Source organism: Pleurodeles waltl, chromosome 7, assembly GCF_031143425.1.
Source record: "Pleurodeles waltl isolate 20211129_DDA chromosome 7, aPleWal1.hap1.20221129, whole genome shotgun sequence".
NCBI classification, from domain to species: domain Eukaryota; kingdom Metazoa; phylum Chordata; class Amphibia; order Caudata; family Salamandridae; genus Pleurodeles; species Pleurodeles waltl.
The window spans coordinates 1,215,586,241-1,215,608,152 of record NC_090446.1 but is presented as its reverse complement, the minus strand read 5'-3'; the positions used below and the strand labels follow the sequence as shown (position 1 = coordinate 1,215,608,152).

The 21,912-nt window shown below is 45.5% G+C and overlaps 1 protein-coding gene across 1 annotated transcript in view; it reads left to right on the top strand.

Moving 5' to 3' along the window:
- Nucleotides 1-21,912, top strand: part of TBCD (tubulin folding cofactor D) — a 1,666,801-nt gene that overhangs the window by 592,632 nt on the left and 1,052,257 nt on the right. The window contains 1 exon segment of the mRNA XM_069200356.1: nucleotides 20,012-20,027. Within this exon segment, the coding sequence (XP_069056457.1) occupies nucleotides 20,012-20,027 (16 nt within the window).

Genomic DNA, 21,912 nt, shown 5'->3' with positions numbered 1-21,912 from the left:
TGCGCCATTGTCCATCCCTCAGATGCTGTCTCAGTATCTGATGTCTCAGTCTCTGATCCTATGTCAGAGCTGTCCTCTGTAACCTGAGTGCCGGCAGCAGTCATCCATCAAGATGCCAGCTTTGCTATTGGCTAAACTGTTGCTCTAAAACACTAGCCTACGTAGACAGTCACAAAATCGATGGTGTGTGTGAATTACGTGCAACAGTAGAGGCCACCTTACCTGCGCTTCTTCCCTCAATCAGCACGTTCTTTCAAGACACACAAAAAACACCTAGTCACATACCATTCGTCACAGTCTTTAGCACCTCCTGCGCCCAGTCCAACAATCAATATTGGTGCTCGGATTCCCTCATTACCACCCAGCAAAAGTTCCCTTCATCTCTCCATAGCCGCCCTCCACCCCGCACATACATTTTATTTGTATTATAGCGCAGGTAATGGCTGACTTTACTAATGTACTCAGCTATTTACATAAAATACAGATTTGCTCTTTGCAGTAGGCATATAAACCTTCTGCGCTTCTTTATGGCACTAAAACTGCCACTAGACAAGTCTGACCCTTTTGTAGCAGAAACATAATCACAATACTTGCCTATTGACTTTAACATATGCTTTTCACAGTAAGCATGCTAGCCCTACTGCTTTTAATGTAGTTTGTCATAATAAACAATCAGATCTATTACCTTTATCATTGGATTTTCACCATAACCTACTCATATGTACTGTGTAGCGGATAAGCTTTCCCACAAGGTAGCCATCTGGTATACCATAATAAATTACAAATATTTACAAAATTACAGTTTTCGAAAAAATATAGCCTCCTTCGTAATACCACCTAATAATGATTGCTATTGTAAAATCCTTCTTTAATCGTGGTTTGTGTAGTTGAGTCACCAAAACATTGCTACAGAAATCTGTGAGATCCTGTGTAACAAAATACCTACCTTCAGACTTTAGCACAGTGTATTAACAGTCCATCCTTAAAGGCTGATTGCCTTTGCCATGTGCTTTTCACAATCAGTGGCTCAACCCAACTTACTTTGTCATAACTTTCCATTGTCAACAGATGATGCCTGTGGAGTCTTGAGATTCCTCAGGTATTCATATGGGTGAATAATTTGTTCACATTTTATTGACTACAAAACATGTTTTAGATTGAGCATTTTGCAGAAGCCCCCACATTGTATAGTTTCATCACTCTGATGGGACACCGAGGCCTAGTAGAGTAATTTACTGGATGATATCTTGTATGTTGTTAATTTTGGAAATAACTGACTTGTAAATACAGTCTTGAAGGTTTGTAAAATCATGAACAGATGTTAGGACTACCTCGCTGAACCTTGTTGAATTGTCTCAGAAGATTCATATTACATCTCCCTCCGTTACTCATCCTGACCCTATCCCAGCCTCCCTTCACCATTGAAAGACTGCAGGAAACCCTTGAGATTTGAACCTGTGAAGATGACTCGGAGCATCAAGGACTTCCCCTGCTGAGACATTTTATGCAAACCCTTTGGTCTAATTAAAGATCCCTCCACTGTGTATCTGATAGAGACTTCTAGTTGCAGATTCCTTACCTTTGAATTTCTCCCAGGCATCAGACTGGAGCCGGAGATTTTCATGGGAAGTACCTTTGAGTACCGTTAGGTGGCGTCCATCAGCTCTGCGTCCATCGTCGATATTGTCCGTGCCAGACATGATGTTGTGGTTCCTATATAGGTGCCATCCCGGTGCGCTAACGCTGATCCGAAGAGAGCTACTCCTCAGTCACTTTCTGATTGGCTTTCTTCGACTTTTTGTCAAAGATTTTTTCAAGTGTTTGTGTCCTGGTTTGCATGGATGTCTTCTGGAAAACCCGGCTTCAAGCCCTGTGGATCCTGTCTTCGGGCCATGGATCCACACCTCATGTGTCTTTGGTGCCTGGAGCACGTCCACGACCTGTAGTCGTGCTCAGAGTGTTGGTCCATGCATCCAAAGACTTTGAGGGAGCAGTCCCTAAAGCTGATGGCAGCCTGACGCTCGACTCCAAGGTCCAGAGGAAGGTCACAGGAGCGGTTGCAGAGTCGTCCATCGTCCTCGTCCCACTCCAAGTCTTCAGGGCGATTGAGTAAGTTGAGGCATAAGAAGAAGTCTAAGAAGTCAAAGCGTTCTTTGACTTCTCCTCATCCGACTAGACAAGGAAGCTGACTCCGAGCCTCCCCAAGTTTCCGGGAGCCTGAGCGACCCCTGCCCAACTCAGAGAATTTTAAGAGGCCATGCACCTATTCATGGGCAGCCTGACATCGCAGGAGTGCCTTTGGGCCAGTTGGAGTTGGAAGGTGCACCTGCTGGTTCCGCCCCAGCGACTTTGACTTCATCACCGAGGGGCACCCGAGGGTTCAGTCCTCGATCCGGACCAAATGGCACCATCCCCATTGTAATCCCTGACTCTGACAAAGAGCTGGAGGGGCGTCGTACAATATTAACACCGGCAGGAGCCTTGACTCCTAGATTGATTGGATCCTAAGACATTTTCTTATAGGCTAGGTCTCGGAGTTGAATGGGAGGGGTCGCTGGACCCTTTAGAATACCAGTTCCATGAAGAACCTATGAACTGGCGTACACACTTGACTGAAGCCAACAGACTGGTTACTTCGCCAGATACTGGCATGCTTTCTTCCCCTAACGTGGCTACGGAGGAGGGAGCTTCTTACTCTATGGTGGTGAGGAGGGAGGCTGAGATCCTGGACCTTAAGTTGCCTTTGGTGGCCATCAGGACTAAAATCTTGACAGAGGTGCTACAACTGGGAGCTTCCACCTCAGAACCACTGCTCCCGTTTAATGAGGCCCTCACAGATGTCCTACTGGGTACCTGGTCCGAACCCAGCACAGGGGCTCCTGTGAACAGGATAATTCCCTGCTGCCATCTCCCGCTCCGGGGAACCCATGTTTCTTAACGCAACACCCCATCCCCTGAGAGCTTGGTAATCCAAGCCTCTACCTCCCAGTTCCCTTCTGCTCCGCTGGATAGGTAATCCAAAAGGTTGGACTCACTTGGAAAGGAGATGTTTTCTTCCAACAGACTTGCATTGCGGTCAATGAACACTGCATGCCTTTTGGGCCGTTATCCCCACACACTGTGGGATACGGTTGTGCAAGTGCTGACACAGGTCCCGGAGGAGGCCCAGGCTGTAATCTCTGACTGTTGCTGATGGAAGTGACGCTGCGAAATTCACAATCCGTTGTGGACTAGACACGACCGACTCGCTGGGAAGAGTGGTTTCATAGACAGTGGCCCTGAGGTGCCACGCCTGGCTTAGTACATCTGGCTTTTCAGGGGATGTCCAAGCTTTCTTGAGGGACATGCATTTTGATGCAGCCATCTCTTTGGAGACAAGGCAGACTCAGCGCTTGAGCTCTTCAAGGATTCTCGAGCTACGGCTAGGTCCTTGGGCCTCGCGGCAGCCCCACATGCCCCCCCACTCTGCTTTTCATTCCTTTCGTGGCCACGGAAGGGGCTTCCAACTGCATCTATTCCCGGCCAGCCACTGTGCCACACATGCTGCCTAGCCTCTGCGTGGCCGAGGGCACAGGATCCACCAACCTCGTGATCAGGTGGCCAGCGGTCTGCACAGTCCACTGGCCCTTCCCCTGCAGGAGCCTCTAAACCTTCCTAATCTGACTTTCCCCCACAGAGGGCCAGTTGGTGGTGGGCCAGTTGGTGGCAGGAATTACCATCACCTGTTCTGCTGGAAATCCATCACGTCAAATAGGTGGGTCTTGCAGATAGCCCTCCCCTTTAAGACAACCTCTCCATCCATGTCACCCCCCCTACGGTCGGATGACAGGGGATCACTTGTCCCTTCGCGAGGAGGATCTGAATCTTGGCCATGGGAGCCCTGGAGAGAGTTTCCGTGCCAGAAGTAGGTCATGGTTGCTATTCCCGCTACTTTCCTGTACCCAAAAAAGACAAGTGCCTCCACCTATCCAAGATCTCGTCCTCAAGAAGAAGTTCAAGATGCTCACTCTGGCTTAGGTTCTATCTGCCCTGGACCCAGGAAACTGCTTGGTAGCATTGGACTTGCAAGGCGCTTATTTCCGTATTCCTGTCCTGCCTTCTCACAGATGTTGCTTGTGGTTCACAGTAGGCCACAAGCACTTTCAGTTCAGCACGCTCCCCTTTGGCCTTGCCAGCGCCCCTTAGGTGTTCACCAAGGTGATGGTGGTGGTTGCAGCTCATTAGCACAGATCAGGGGTTTCAGTCTTGCCCTATCTCGACGACTGCCTGTTGAAGGTGGCTTGCCCAGACTGTTGTTTCCACCTCCAGACTACGGCCGACCTCCTGCATTGGCTGGGGTTCACTATAACGAGCCAAAGTCACACCGAGTCCCTGTCAGATGGTTCCTTTCATCAGAGCCTGTTCTGAACACAGTGCATTTTCAGGCCTATCCTTCCGAGTGGTGCGTCCAGGATATTCAGGCTATGATACTGATGTTTCAAACTTTATCCTGGATTTCAATGACAATGACTCTGCGGCTGCTGGGCCTATTGTCTTCCTACATCCTGCTAGTGAAACATTCCATGTGGCATATGAGGGCTCTTCAGTGGGACCTGAAGTTCCAGTGGGCGCAGCAACAGGGGAATCTCTCCGAAAAGGACCAGATCTTTGAGAGAACTTTGAAAGATCTGCAGTGGTTGTTAGCGAATCGTGATTGGGTCAGAGGCAGATCCCTCTTCCTCCCCCAACTAGATGACAGATGCGTCTCTCCTGGAATGGAGGGGCCACTTGGGAGAAGTGGAAATCAATGGCATCTGGTCTCTGGCGAAATCCGCACTCCACATTGACCTGTTGGAGCTCTGTGTGATCCGGCTAGCACTGAAGGCATTTCTTCCATCTATCAAGGGGAAGATGGTGCAGGTGATCACAGACAACACCACTGTCGTGTGGTACTGCAACAAACAGGATGGGGTCGTGGACCCTTTGTCAAGAGGTTTTGCGCCTCTGAATGTGGCTAGAACAGCAGGGCGTATAGCTGGTGGTTTAACATCTGGTGGGCTTTCTGAACAACAGAGCAGACGAACTCTGCTGATAATGTCTACCGGATCATGAAGGGTGTCTCCATCCGGAAGTGGCACACGGTCTCTTTCAGCAGTGGGGAGAAACTTGATTGGATCTGTTCGCCACTGCTGAGAATGAGCAATGTCAGCAGTTTTGCATGTTGGAGTTTCCAAGGCGGCAATCGCTTAGAGATGCTTTTCATCTCAAGTGGAACTCAGGCCTCCTGTGCGCCTTTCGTTCTCAAGGAGATCAAGAACGACCGAGCCCAAGTAATTCTTGTGACTCTGCACTGGGCACAAAGAGTCTGATATCCCGAGCTGTTGAGCATATCAATCGATTTTCTGATGAGCATGCCCCTCTGGGAAGATCTTCTGTCACAGCAGCAGGGGAGGGTTCTGCACCTGAACCTGTCAACTCTCTACCTTCTTGTGTGGAGATTAAGCCGCAACAGTTGACAGCTTTTGACCTTCTGTCCCAAGTCTGTAACATAATCATGGCAGCCAAGCGTCCCTCCACCAAAACAGTACATGCTTGTCATTGGAAGCAATTTGTGGCATGGTGCTCAAACAAGTCTGTTGACCACCCGTTCTGCCCCTCTCTCGGAGGTCCTATTGTTTATCCTTTCTCTGGCCCAGCAGGGCTCTGCTTTGGGCACTCTCAAATGTTATTTGTCTGCTATTTCTGTGTTTTTGAGGTTGTCTGATCAACCTTCTTTGTTAAAGTCTCCCATTGTTAATAGCTTCCTTAAAAGCCTCACACATCTCTTTCCTCCATCCTCATTAATTCAAGTCTCTCCACAATTGTCCTCTCAGGCTTCTCACTTTAAAAGCAGCCTTCCTTGGGGCCATTACATCTGCCCGCAGGGTGAGTGAGATGCAGGCATTGTCATCTATGACACCCTGCCTTTCTATCCTTGAACTAGGGCTTCCATTCTACCAAAAGTGGTTGTACCCTTACATGTAGTCCAATCCATCACCTGGCCTACTTTTTACACCCTCCACCTCCTTCTAAGGAACAGGGGAGACTTCACCACTGTGACCCAAAAAGAGTATTTGTGTTCTACCTTGATCGTACAAAAGAGTTCCAGGGGGATGATCAACTCTTTGTGGGCTATGTGTGAGCGAAGAAAGGTTGGGCAGTGTACAAGCGGACTATCTCCAGGTGAGTGGTACTCTACATTAAGATGTGCTACACACTGGCCAAAAAGCACCCCCGCCCCCTAGGCGTTTGGGTGCTCATTCTACTTGAGCTACAGCTGCAATCACTGCATTAGTACGCGGAGTTCCAGTCCTTGACATCTGTCGGGTGGCAGCGTGGGCATCTCTTCACACGTTCACCAAACACTATTGCCTGAACAGTCAGATCCGTAGGGAAAGGGTACTTTGCCTGTTCGGTCCTGCAAGACTGTAATATATCTTAGTTTGCAGACCGACCTCCAGGGATGGTATTGATTCGGTGTCTATTCAAAGGTAATGAATCTGCAACTAGAAGTCTCTAAAAGATGAACAAGTTACTTACCTTCGGTAACACCTTATCTGGTAGAGACAGTATTAAGTTGCAGATTTGTTACCGACCCACCCATCCTCCCCACTCTGCAAACTGATTTCTAGGGGCAGGGACTCCCCTTTTTTGGCCTTAGTTTTGGTGCACCACTAGTCGGTGTTCTTTATGGCTCTGCACTTCTGGCATGGAAAGTCATGAAAAGAAACTGACATCAGCCGGCCAGGGTGGCACGTATATAGGACCCACAAAATCATATCCAGCGTCGACGACGGATGTGGAGCCAATCAACGCCACCTAACGGTGCGCAGGGGTACTGCTTGAGAAAAATCTCCAGATCCAGTCTGACACCTGGGGGAAATCGAACAGTAAGGAATCAGCATCTAGATATTCGGGGTCATTATGACCCCAGCGGACTGCGGAACTCTGGCGGAAGTACCGCCAACAGGCTGGCGGTGTTCAGCTGACATTATTTACCATGGCGCATTTGCCAGGGTCATACCGCCGGTCCCGCCAGGATACCGCTAGGCTGCAGCCGGGGGATTGTAATCCACCAGAGCCCTGGGGATTATGAGTGCCCAAATGCCAGCCTTTCTATGGCAGTAAACACTGCCAAAGCAAGGCTGGCAGTAAGGGGGACACAGGTGCCCCTGGGGGCCCCATTGCGCATTTCACTGCATGCGCGACGGGTGCTGCTGCACATCAACATTGCCGCCGGCTCTATTACGAGCCAGCGGAAAAGTCATAATAGGGTGCCACGCACACCACCAGCACTGGCGGTATGTTGGCGCCCGCAGCTTCAGTGGTCTTTTGAAAGGACCGCCGAAGTCGTAATGAGGGCCATTGTCTCTACAATATAAGGCATTGCCGAAGGTAAGTAACTTGTTCCTCGTGAGTTCAAAAGCTACATGATGCATTGGGGCGTAATGTACACTAACATGTCATTGTATCATCCCCAAAGTAATGGTGTGGTGAAGAGGTGCAATAGGGTAATCAAAGACAGCGTGCAGTTGTCGCTGGCCATAAGTTGGATTGGTCTTAAGAACTGGAACACTTACTTTGGGCCATTCTCATCACACTCAATACGATCATGGAAGTTTTTCAATTTGTGCTTCTTAGAGGTTGTGTACCTATTGCCAAAATGTTATCGGCTTGGATGCAGGAACTAGATTTACCTGAAAGCAAATTGATCTCCGTGGGGGGAAAAAGCAAATAGAAGCACAAATGAAGTTTACTGAAAAGGGAAAAGAGAAGAGTTTGTTGCATGGCAAGGTAGGGGTTTGGTTAAAGTGAAGTTGCCTGTCAGTGAGTTGCTTCAAGTTCTTGCACCCTAAGAGGATAGAAAAAGTGAGAGTGCATGTAGTCATATTTGATGTTCGCAAATGATGGACTATAGAAAGATTATCCATTTAGTTAGAGGTGGCCAGTGTGAAAGACTAGTCTCCGGGAGAGTTTCCTTCTGATTCAGAAAACCTATGAAATCCTTCGCAGAGGGGAGGCTTCTTGTGAGATTTTGTGATTACATGTGAAGGCTGAACGGTGTGTTTTAGCAGAGTGCTGTTTCATCCAAAATTAAATATTTATTTAATTTTAGTTTCATCATTTTCCTTTTCCTCTGTTTTAAAGCGTGCTACATATTCAACTGCTTTTTATGCTTTTTTAATGCGTAATGGAGAAAGATTTGTTGGGTTTTCTTACTTACAATGTAGAACTAGCTTCTGTAATGATTCCTGGTTGGAAAGTTGCTTTATAAATCCTGAGGCAGTTGCAGTTGGATCTCTGCTCTGCCTGTTCCTTATGCTGAACGTCAAATAAAGTGGCTAAATTTAATTTCCTTACCTGCTTGATCTTTTCAACAACGTTGTTCTTATTGTTATTGGTGAGAGACCTCAAAGCAAATGTTTTTGCAAAAGCCATGATGAAACAAGCATTAACAATGCGAAAACACAGGTAGCCATCACTAGACCTTCTGGATTTGCCTATGGTTGTTGTTGAATGATGTTGGATTCGATTGCTGGAATCCTATAAACTCATAGATTTAGGGATCTCCTATGTGATTACCATTTTGTGTGCTGTGTGATATGTGTCACAGACCTGCCAACTTTTTAAATAGTTTTGCAGTGTAGGAGGAAGGTAGGATATTGAAGGTGGAAGTCTGGAGTGAGGGAAGGGACTTTGAGCCATCACCACCTGCAAACCTTGGAGGGTACAGGGCTAAGAGTCGGGCGCTGCTTGCGGCGACCCTCCCACAAATGCAAATAACAAAGGCTTCAGCGGCCTTATTGACGTCCTGGGAGGTTATAATGACCTTGATAGAACTCAGTTTCCCAGCGCCCCCAAACATGAGCTTAAAAACCACTTGTGTGAGTTGACGTGTCTGCTGTCACTGTGCATAAGAACCATCTGAACTGTTATTCGAAAATTCAGGCAGCCACGTTGACAGTGCGTCCCGGTGTAGGAGGCTGGACTGGCTTGTAGTGAGTACCAAGGGGTACTTGCACCTTGCACCAGGCCCAGTTATCCCTTATTAGTGTATAGGGTGTCTAGCAGCTTAGGCTGATAGATAATGGTAGCTTAGCAGAGCAGCTTAGGCTGAACTAGGAGACGTGTGAAGCTACTACAGTACCACTTAGCACAATATCATAAGAAAACACAATACACAGTTATACTAAAAATAAAGGTACTTTATTTTTATGACAATATGCCAAAGTATCTTAGAGTGTACCCTCAGTGAGAGGATAGGAAATATACACAAGATATATATACACAATAGCAAAAATATGCAGTATAGTCTTAGAAAACAGTGCAAACAATGTATAGTTACAATAGGATGCAATGGGGAAACATAGGGATAGGGGCAACACAAACCATATACTCCAAAAGTGGAATGCGAACCACGAATGGACCCCAAACCTATGTGACCTTGTAGAGGGTCGCTGGGACTATTAGAAAATAGTGAGAGTTAGAAAAATAACCCTCCCCAAGACCCTGAAAAGTGAGTGCAAAGTGCACTAAAGTTCCCCTAAGGACAAAGAAGTCATGTTAGAGGAATAATGCAGGAAAGACACAAACCAGCAATGCAACAACTGTGGATTTCCAATCTAGGGTACCTGTGGAACAAGGGGACCAAGTCCAAAAGTCACAAGTAAGTCGGAGATGGGCAGATGCCCAGGAAATGCCAGCTGCGGGTGCAAAGAAGCTTCTACTGGACAGAAGAAGCTGAGGTTTCTGCAGGAACGAAAAGGGCTAGAGACTTCCCCTTTGGTGGACGGATCCCTCTCGCCTTGGAGAGTCGTGCAGAAGTGTTTTCCCGCCGAAAGGACGCTAACAAGCCTTGCTAGCTGCAAATCGTGCGGTTAGCGTTTTTGGACGCTGCTGAGGCCCAGGAGGGACCAGGAGGTCGCAAATTGGACCAGCAGAGAGAGGGGACGTCGAGCAAGACAAAGAGCCCTCACTGAAGCAGGTAGCACCCGGAGAAGTGCCAGAAACAGGCACTACGAGGATGCGTGAAACGGTGCTCGCCGAAGTTGCACAAAGGAGTCCCACGTCGCCGGAGACCAACTTAGAAAGTCGTGCAATGCAGGTTAGAGTGCCGTGGACCCAGGCTTGGCTGTGCACAAAGGATTTCCGCCGGAAGTGCACAGGGGCCGGAGTAGCTGCAAAGTCGCGGTTCCCAGCAATGCAGCCCAGCGAGGTGAGGCAAGGACTTACCTCCACCAAACTTGGACTGAAGAGTCACTGGACTGTGGGGGTCACTTGGACAGAGTTGCTGGATTCGAGGGACCTCGCTCGTCGTGCTGAGAGGAGACCCAAGGGACCGGTAATGCAGCTTTTTGGTGCCTGCGGTTGCAGGGGGAAGATTCCTTCGACCCACGGGAGATTTCTTCGGAGCTTCTGGTGCAGAGAGGAGGCAGGCTACCCCCACAGCATGCACAAGCAGGAAAACAGTCGAGAAGGCGGCAGGATCAGCGTTACAGAGTTGCAGTAGTCGTCTTTGCTACTATGTTGCAGGTTTGCAGGCTTCCAGCGCGGTCAGCAGTCGATTCCTTATCAGAAGGTGAAGAGAGAGATGCAGAGGAACTCGGATGAGCTCTTGCATTCGTTATCTGAAGTTTCCCCAGAGACAGAGACCCTAAATAGCCAGAAAAGAGGGTTTGGCTACTTAGGAGAGAGGATAGGCTACTAACACCTGAAGGAGCCTATCAGAAGGAGTCTCTGACGTCACCTGGTGGCACTGGCCACTCAGAGCAGTCCAGTGTGCCAGCAGCACCTCTGTTTCCAAGATGGCAGAGGTCTGGAGCACACTGGAGGAGCTCTGGACACCTCCCAGGGGAGGTGCAGGTCAGGGGAGTGGTCACTCCCCTTTCCTTTGTCCAGTTTCGCGCCAGAGCAGGGCTAAAGGGTCCCCTGAACCGGTGTAGACTGGCTTATGCAGAATTGGGCACATCTGTGCCCAACAAAGCATTTCCAGAGGCTGGGGGAGGCTACTCCTCCCCTGCCTTCACACCATTTTCCAAAGGGAGAGGGTGTCACACCCTCTCTCAGAGGAAGTTCTTTGTTCTGCCATCCTGGGCCAGGCCTGGCTGGACCCCAGGAGGGCAGATGCCTGTCTGAGGGGTTGGCAGCAGCAGCAGCTGCAGTGAAACCCCAGGAAGGGCAGTTTGGCAGTACCAGGGTCTGTGCTACAGACCACTGGGATCATGGGATTGTGCCAACTATGCCAGGATGGCATAGAGGGGGCAATTCCATGATCATAGACATGTTACATGGCCATATTCGGAGTTACCATTGTGAAGCTACATATAGGTAGTGACCTATATGTAGTGCACGCGTGTAATGGTGTCCCCGCACTCACAAAGTTCAGGGAATTGGCTCTGAACAATGTGGGGGCACCTTGGCTAGTGCCAGGGTGCCCTCACACTAAGTAACTTTGCACCTAACCTTTACCAGGTAAAGGTTAGACATATAGGTGACTTATAAGTTACTTAAGTGCAGTGTAAAATGGCTGTGAAATAACGTGGACGTTATTTCACTCAGGCTGCAGTGGCAGGCCTGTGTAAGAATTGTCAGAGCTCCCTATGGGTGGCAAAAGAAATGCTGCAGCCCATAGGGATCTCCTGGAACCCCAATACCCTGGGTACCTCAGTACCATATACTAGGGAATTATAAGGGTGTTCCAGTAAGCCAATGTAAATTGGTAAAAATGGTCACTAGCCTGTTAGTGACAATTTGGAAAGAAATGAGAGAGCATAACCACTGAGGTTCTGATTAGCAGAGCCTCAGTGAGACAGTTAGTCACTACACAGGTAACACATTCAGGCACACTTATGAGCACTGGGGCCCTGGGTTACCAGGGTCCCAGTGACACATACAACTAAAACAACATATATACAGTGAAAAATGGGGGTAACATGCCAGGCAAGATGGTACTTTCCTACACCCGGTGTCTGTGTTCATTTGTTTAGGTAGAGTCTACTCGCGGTGGGTACCGCATTTCATGTTTTTGTTGTCATAAACCCACACATGTTCTCTTTGTAGTGGTAAATATTTTCCCGAGGCCCATTGTGAACAGCTCGCAGAGTTCAGCCCGACCTCTGCGTAACCAAACTAGCAGCGCGCGTGTAGGAGGAAGAAAGCAGGCCACCGGGGGTACTTGTGAACTGGGTGGACCTGGGTGCTGCGAGCGCCGTGTGGTGGCCTTTTCCTCGAGTCTCCTGGAAGCTCCAGGAGCAGACGAGGGAGTGCCCGACAAACTACTTCTTGCGCAAATCAAGTTCTTTACTCCATGCTGCAGAGAAATGCAAGACTCAGCTGTTCTTTCACAACATCATTCCCTGAGTGATTCATTCAAGTCAGCAAGCTGAACAGTTTCGACTGATGGGCGCAGTGAGTGCCACTGGACTCATGAATGAGAAGCTGTCGCCCAGGCTCTCCCTCTACAGTGCTCTTCCTGTAATGCAGCCTGCCTTTTCCCTCTCCCCTGAAGTATTTTTTGCCAACTCTCTCAAACTGTGAAACTTGTTCCTGAAACGATGCACATTGCATCACTGATGATGCCAAGCGAGTAATAAATGTGACAGCGTATTTAAATCAGCTTTCCGCCTGTGCTCATGTATTTGAATTTTATCTGTGCCGCACATGAAGCAGCCTCTCTGAGCATGAACCCACTGTAGGAATATGTGGAAATCAATAACGATGCTAAAGAGTAGAAAGTGATTATTCAGTGCTTTTAAATCCACATTTTACCTTTGCTTGTGTGTTGCTTTCCCAGATGTATCACCTTGTCTCATCAACGGACAGGGAATGCGGAGTTCAGGCACAGAATAGGGAAATGTGTGGGGTTTATATGCAATGTTTTCATCCTTAGTGAACGACCATTAATAAATAGGTGGTTGAAAATAGCACTTCACTGTTTTGTTTCTTACTCTGTACTCATTATAGCCGCTTACTGCGGAAAGGTCATTTTCTGCACCGTTAGTGCGGACGATTAACTCATACGAAGTTAGAAATACGACTTTTTTTCCGATGTTTTACAACGAAGGCCATTAGGATGACCCTAAGGACATCTTTGGTATGTAAGGCAGAAATCAACCACCTGTATTAAGTGTTACAGCTCATGGTGACCTAAAAACATTCATGACACAGGGCGTATCCAAGTGACTTTCTGGGCCACGATGTGCGCTTCTAATTATTTTACTGTAAGCAAATTATCTTCAGACCTGCTGGGTAGACACGAGGAGCCCTGCCGGGTAGACACGAGGAGCCCTGCCCTTTTGGGTGTGAAGCGTACAGGTGCTTCTTTGAAGCTGGAGGGTGACGCTTCTTGGCGCAAGTGTAAACGGAACACGGAATAATCCTGCTTGGACGCTTCCTTTCCAACTGCAGTAGTTCTCTGCGTTTTGTGTTTTTGGCTGAACAAACGTCTCTCCCTTAAGATGCGGATGTTAAAGAAGTAATTTAAATGAACAAACATCAAAGAACACAAGTTTGTTGCAGCAACTGTTGTGATGTATTTTGGTGTCTGGCAACCCGGTAGCTTGTGCTCTCCTCGTGATGGCATTTATATTTCAAAAAATTCCATGAGAAATAGTGTACTCCCCACGTACCACTTTCTCCGCGAAAACTTATGCCGTGTATGGTGTATTATAGTGCTATGTGATGTGTTTTTCTCCAATTAAGCCGCTTTCTTTGGAGTTCTTTAACTTAACAAACTTAACATTTTTACGATTTTTGCATGTCTTACAATTCAAACATTAAAATATCTTGGTTGTTTTTGTTCAACCATATATTCTTTCCCTGATCATGATATGTGACTGTTTACCAATACATCTTGCAAGACTTTAGCCTTACTGTCTGTGATCGATGTGTTACATCCAAGCTTTCCTCATATTTCAGGAGATTGTAATTTTTCAGATTATTACGTGCCTGTGCAGACTCGCAATTGAATGTGATGATAAATGTTATAAAATCTGGAGAAGAGTATTTTACTTTTCACATCATTTACCCTTTGGGCTGCTTTCAAAATGACAAATGTTGGGTACCCCCTTACCATAAATGTTGTATACATCAGCGCACTTTCCTCTCTCTACACTTCTTCTGTGCCGCAATTTCTCTTTTCTCCATGAAGTTCCTTACATGGGATACATCATTTTAAGCATGGTAACTGATTGCATGCAGTAGGCTGTTTCCTATTTATAAAACCTAGTTACTAATCTCTCTTAATCTACCTTAAATCAGGCACCTTGGAAGATGTGTTGGTAAACAGTCACCTTTGTTAACAGGGAGAGCACACATGGTTGAATAAAAACATAATCAGTATATTTTCAAAGTTTGAATTGTAACCAAAATTTCAAGGCTGTTAAGCTAGAGAAGTACAAATAATGTTTTGTGATTATAAAACAAATCAACTATAATATAACTTACACAGTATATGGTACTGAATGCGCATGTAGAAAGTAGTTTATGGAGAGTTCCGTATTCCCCATGAAGAAAAATCTTTGGCCATAGAAGAGCCATGTTTAGGAGGACACAAGCTGCCCGGTTGCCAGACACCACTACAAGACACATTACATCAGTGACTGCAAAAAACATACGTTCTTTGGTGTAGACATGGAAGTAAAACAGAAAAGAGGGAGAACAGAAAGAAGAGATTGATATAACTTGAGTCACAGTATATCTTCCTCTTTGACACCTGACAACTATTTGGACTGAACACTATGAAGAAATGTTTGTTCTTTTGCTGTAGACATGCGAGTTGAAACTAAGTTTCCATATCCACAGCAAACTGTGAATAACATCTCTGATGCATACTTCTAATCACAGATTCCTCACCTTATGAATATCGCCAGGTGTCTGACTGGATCCAGAGAACTCAGACAGGGATGTGGAATTTTTAAATAATCCACTTGTCCAAGGGACAAAATGGTACAGAAATCTACATGTCCTGTAAAGAAATCCACTTGTCCCACCTGCTCTGTAAATCAATTATATGGGTCTGGAAACAAACATTAAAAGATTTGTATTTACACCTAATGAAACTGACAAATGATTTGCAATAATGCAAAGGTAAAATGTAATTTTAAACTGGAAAGGTTGCATTACTGTTATTCACCCAACAAGTAGTGAGACACAACACTAAAAACGGTTGAATAATTAACTTCAGGTGCTGTATACACTGAAAAAGACTGTCAATCAGTTGTGATAGATGGGACGACATATGGCTATTCACATGCTGTTGCAGAACTTAAATGCAAAAAAACAAAGAAATGTTTGAAAGCTGAACATCCAGTAGCTCTTCTTTGCACTAACACTTGAGATGACATTTTCTCTAACAAAAGCTAAGCTTCTACAGCCGATCTACATGATTTTAACTGATATACAAAATTAAGTACTTTTTATATGAAGATTGGAAATTCTATTTTATCATGAACTACATTGTATATTTGCCCCTGGTATGGGCCACAGAGCGATCAGTGCTTTATGCTGCCCAATAGACTGCCCCAGGAGACTATGCGCTCCACACCAGACCTAGATGGGCCGTATGTCTTGGGACGGACCTGATGTTTAAGCAATGAGGGACGGCACTGGAGCAAGCGAAATGAGTGTCTCGTAGCGTGTGCTTGAAGTTTACCTAGTTCAACTATTTACATCAGACTTTTTTTTTTTTTTTTTTAACATTGCACCGCCTACACAAAATGTTCCTGGGGTGACCTTGACGTGCCCCAGGTGTGTTCGCCACAACGCCACTTTTCTTCACATGGTTTGGGAATGTCCCCAGCTCATACAAACGTGGGGACAGTTCATGACACAAATCTCAGAAACCATGGATGTACAGATGTCCCCTGACCCCCTACTTTTTCTCTTGGGCATCACGAAATGCACAAAATGCACCAAGCATTATTTGAAATGTACACACCAAGCTATGGCACTCTTCAAGCGCCTGATAGCTATGTCCTGGAAGGCAGCACAACCGCCCTTGATTAGTTACTGGCTCCAGACAGTGCTTCGATGACTACCACCGAGGCGGACTAATACACACGAGCTGCACATTAGAGGGAGGCAGAGAGCTGGTGCCATGTGCCATGTATTATCTGAGCGCTGGGGTAAGTGATGAACATTGCAGGAAATTATGTGGTTATACTTCAACCGCAGAGCTGCTAGCATTCCTATTGTGCCCCTTAGAGACTGGTGGAGGTGCTGCTTCCACATGTGCCATGGCAGACCATTCTAGAAGAACTGGCCCCTCAGAGGACTTGTATAACTTCTTCCGTTTCCCCACTTGACTTCCCTCCTCATGGAGGACACACTGTGATGTTTGCGAACTAAACTGCCGTCCTCAGCTACCCAGGTTTTTTAATGGTTTATAGTTATTTGTGCTACATGTTGTGCACGATCATGAACATGGCATCCTGTTACTGATAGTGTGTCATTAACCCACTTCCCTTACAGCTACAATTTATCCGTTACAGACACATTTATGCATTTGCCATACACCCTGTTTCCTTTTTGCAATATTAATGCATGTGATCTTTGCCCTGAAGGATGTAACGTTAATTGATATGTTTTTACAATTACACTTATGGTTGCCTTATTCTGAAAATGCCAATAAAGACATATTAAAAAAAAAAAAGGGAAACCCTATTCTGGGCAAAACCGAACTGCCCTTTTCTTTAAGTACCACTTTAACACCGTCAGCATTCTTACATTTATTCCATTGGATTGCCACTGGTTAAGGTTGCGGTGTTAGTCCCAAATTAAGTTTGCCACTCAATCTATGCCTGACACGCTTGCTTTCTGAATAGATCTGTATTTACTTTAGTGGCCTACCCAAAAAGCAACGGACAACTAGCTGCTGTCTACTATGGCCCCCATCTTTGAAAAGAACAATGACTTGATTGATCTGTGCCTTCTCAAGTTCAATCCATTTCACTTTTGTATGGGGCACGTAAGATTATTGCATTTTGTGTTCAGTCACAATAACCAGCTAGACTACTTCTATGCTGTTTTTTGTCTTCTATCAAACACGGCACTGGATTTTTTTTCTTCTGATGGCTTTGAATGTCCTTCATCTAATGGCTGCTGCTTCCGTGCCCTATTTCTTCTAGATCAGTCATTGGCTTTGGATACAGTCAAAAATGCCACTGTTAGACACGATCTCCAAAAGATCGCAAGTAGAGGCACTTCTTTCCAGTGGGTGATTTTTCTCTTGTTTGAGCAGGTTCAAATGCTTTCTGTACATTTCCATCAGATATGCATGTACCTTGAGTTGTGGTGGGTGTTGATCAGTCTTCTTCACTGTCACCAAGTGTGTTTATCGCCTGTATTGAAACTCTATGGCACCTCATCCAGTTGCATGGTTTCTATTTTCACCTTTATGGTGGGAGCTTTAGCAGCCCTCTTTAGACAATTTATGATGACGATTTGTGTAAGATAAGTAGCCGTTGGCTCGGGTTGAATCCCTTTACTATCCCTGAAGTAACGACGGTTGGCGCTAGTATGGGTCTCTGGTTCAATTTGTGGCCAAAAGAGGAAGAGCCCTCAGCCTGTAAAATCAGTCAAGAATTTAAGCATTAAGATTGAGACAGATCTGACATCTCAGATCTCTACACTCTCCTTAACCTATTTTATTTCAATCCAAAGCTGTTAGCAGTTTTCTTCTGAGGTTTTTGAGGTAAGGCATCTACAGTTACGGCTGTCATCGGCTTGTGGATGGATTACAGTAATGGACTTCATCTTGGCCTGGAAAAAAGCTTGTTTGTTGTCTAGGTAGCACAGAATTGTGATGCTCAAACAGGTAGGTGCTCTTAAATATGCACTGTCAAAGAATATCTTGCGCAAGCTTCATTTGTTTGCTGTTGACATTTGCATTAATTTTAGTATACTCTAGACTGTACAGAAATCTCTTGAAAAACGTAAAAGTCGTACCACCAGTCTTGTCTTGCAAGCAGCTAACCAAGATTTACTTTTAGGCAGTGCTGGAAACTAGCCGGATCCTGGTTCCGGCAGCTATTACTGAGCTGGAGTTATCCGTCTGGCATCAGTGAAAAACACAGGATTTGTCCCAGTGTCACAGCTGGACTCTATTCAGCCTTGCCTCATGTTCTTAGCTTTCTGTATGGAGCACCAAAATGCAGGCAGTGTGGGGGCTGGGCCAAAAACAGAGGTCAAATATAAAAGACACTTGTTTTGTTAGAGTAGAATCCTGGCTGGGAGCGGTCTGAAGACTAACTTATAGATGCCAGTGAAATAGATTGGGAAACGAAAGCGCACAGCTTGTTATCACTTCACCAGTACTTAAAAGAAACTATGATGTGAAGACAAACTTTCGACGTTGTTATATCCCTGTATATAAGAGATATGTATGCATTGTAAGAATGTCAGATGTATTGGTTTCTACGAGTATCTACAGAAATTACAATTTATAAAGCACTTTCTATTTTTTTTTAATTTAAATCTTTTTATAGCGCTGCTAATCCCAAGAGTAGGGTGTCGGAGCACTTAACATCACACACTCTTAAACATAATACATTGATAATAATCCTACTAGTGTGTAAATCAATGTACATACCCTCATTGTCTTATGTAACATTGTACATAGGAATGTATGATGTTACATAATACAACAAGAGCTTTAAGGCTTAGGAGTCGCACATTGTCTTTACTGGTTGGGATTTTATGTGAAGAGTGCATGGACGAAAGAAACACAAATTCAGGATTTAAACTGTAACAATGATTAAGGTTGTTTGTACTAATACGATTTTATTACCAACCAAATAAACAATTCTAGCAGCCTTATGATAATAAAAGATTGAGAAAAAACAATAATGTCCAAAACCTATGCCTTGCATTTTGCAGGCAGGTTCTTAATGCTGGTTCATAGATCACTGTGCTATAGTAGGACTAAGAACTGCATGTAATAAAGGGAGGATTACTGTATCGGAAGCAGTAACTCATTTACCTATTTACATAAAATAAATATGTCCTCTGCATGTTACCCATTGTGTTTTTACATGAAACACATTAGCCCTCTGTGCTACTTTGTGTCAAGGTGTGACTAGACAAAACAGATTTCTGCAGCAAGCACATTAACCACCATAGCTATCTTACTATTATTAACATTCAGTGAGTGTAGGAAGCTGGCTCTTTATATACTATATCAAAATGAGATATAATGTGCACAGAGTCCAGGGGTTTCCCAGAGACTGAACAGAATCTAAAGTAGACAATACTAATGCTCTCTTTTGTGGTAGTGTGGTCGAGCAGTTAGGCCTATCAGAGGGTAGTGCAAAGTATTTGTTGTACACACACAGGCAATAACTGAAGCACACACTCAATGACTAACTCCAGGCCAATTGTGTTTATAAAAACATATTTTGTTAGTTTATTTCTAGAACCACAAGATTCTGATTACAGGTAAGTACATTTGCAAGTAAGTAGTAAGCATATGAATCAACACCACTTTGTCTCAACTCAGCAAGTTAAAAGTTTTTCAAGTAAATAGCAATGATCTGTTTTAAAAGTTGACAGTGCAATTTTCAAACACAGTTCTAGGGTGGAAGAAAAGTTGGTAGAGCTTTGAGGTAAGTACAAGACTTACAATTTCAGGCTCCAGGGTTTAGGAGTACAAGTTAACCCCAAACACCTACCACACGGGGCCGGCCGGGAGGTGAGGTCAAAGTCGTTGCAACATTTCAAATGGGCTCCTATGGAGACTGGGGAAACTCGGAATTTGATCTGCCAGCAGGTAAGTACCCATGTCTTCAGAGAGCAGAGCTGGGGGATTTAGGAGAGCGCCAGAGGTGGGAGAGGGACACCAAACACACACTCGCAGTGGCAAAGGGGTGGCCTGGTGCAGGGTGCAACTTCAGAGTTGGACTCGCAATGCTTTTGAATAGGGGAACCCCGGGGGTCACAAATAGGCTCTAGGCAGGGTCCAGGATGTCTGTTCAGGGAAACCACAGGCTGGACAGAGAGGAAGGCCGCCTGCTGCACTTTGCTACACCGGAGGTTGGGTTCCCTAAGGCCAAGGGGCTGCGGGTGCAAGGTTTAGTTTAGTTTAGTTTAAAAGATTTATAAAGCGCATAGCTACCCAAAGGCTTCCCAGCGCTAGAAAGGCGGTAACAGCTCTGATGCGAAAAATTAACAAAACAAGAAAGAGAAAGTTAGGTTGACAAAAGAACAGTTTTTAGTTTTTTCCGGAATGTGAGTTCCAGAGGGTTTTGCCGATGTTCTAGAGGTAGTGAATTCGAGAAGCGAGCTGCCTTGATTGAAAAGGAGTTACCTCCCTATGAAGCCCTCTTGAACCGTGATATATGAACCAGCTGGGTGGTGGAGGATCTCCGCGTTCTTGTAGGGGCATAAAGAGAGATGCTTTGTCTGATAAAATGGGGTCCTTTGTTGTGCAGAGCTTTATGTATCATGCATAGGGCTTTAAAGTGAATACGCTGTTTTGTAGGAAGCCAATGAAGTGAAGCTAAGGCTGACGTGGCTGAATGATGTCTAGGTAAATTCATCAGAAGTCTTGCGGCCGCATTCTGTACGACCTGAAGTTTCTTCACTACATAGTCAGGAGAACTGAGAAAAAGAGAGTTGCCGTAGTCCAGTCGAGAAAGTATCATGGCCTGAATAAAAATTCTTCTGGCCAGAGGGGGTAGCAGCTTGAAGATTTTCTTTAAGGTTCTAAGGAGACCGAAGCAGGAGGAAGAAATCTTTTTTGTATGTTGTTCCATTGTCAGATGGCAGTCCAGCCAAAAGCCAAGGCTCTTTATATGATCTTTGGGAGGAGGAAAGTTGCTAAGAGCTTCTGGATACAGCGCTACAAGATTAGAGGGGGCCCCATTGCCTACAATCATTAACTCTGATTTCCCATCATTAAATTTCAATTTGGACCTGTTCATCCATTTACCGATGTCTGCTAGACAGAGGGAGAGATTCGTTAAGGGAGAACACTTGGTATTGGAAAGAGACACTATTAGTTGGGTGTCGTCAGCATATGTGACGACTGAAAAGTCATATGGTTTAACAATTTTAGCTAGGGAGGAAACATAGATATTAAAAAGAGTCAGGCTCAAAGAAGAGCCCTGTGGGACTCCACAGGTCAAGGGATATGTATCGGACAAGAAAGAACGGTCCAGGACTTGGAAGGTTCTTCCGGTAAGAAAAGAAGAGAACCAAGCTAATGCTGTCCCCTCTATCCCTATACTAGAGAGCCTTTGACGAAGGGTGTTATGATCCACTGTGTCAAAGGCGGCAGTGAGATCCAATAGAATGATGGCTGCGTGACCTTCCTGGTCTAAAAATTGCCAGATGGACTGAGTTACTGCCAGAAGGGCTGATTCAGTACTATATTGGGGTCTAAATCTCATTTGAGACGAGTCTAAAAGTTCATGGTCCTCAAGGAAGCAAGTCAGTTGCTTATTGATGTGCTTTTCCATGATTTTGGCTAAAATTGGAACAAAGGCGATAGGCCTGTAATTACTGAGAAGAGTAAGGTCGAGTTTGGGCTTTTTCAAAAGTGGTTTAATGATAGCATGTTTAAGGGACTGTGGCAGATATCCTGAAGTTAAAAAATGGTTAAGAATCCTTGTCAATGGCGGAACAATAATGTCAGAGACCGACGTCATAATGGCGGGAGGGTTGGGATCAAGTGGGGATCCTGACTTGATACTGTGGAGGAGGTCCATGACCGATGTTTCTGTTAAAAGCTGGAAAGCTGCCAGCGAAATCCCCGAGGACTGGTGATTGGCACATTGCTCCCTCATGGGTCTTTAAAGATCTGGAAGATCTCTTTCTGGGAATTTGCTGATTGCTCTATTTTAGCACTGTAAAATGAGGATTGGGCTAATTTAATATTGTCATGGTAGTTTCGGATGG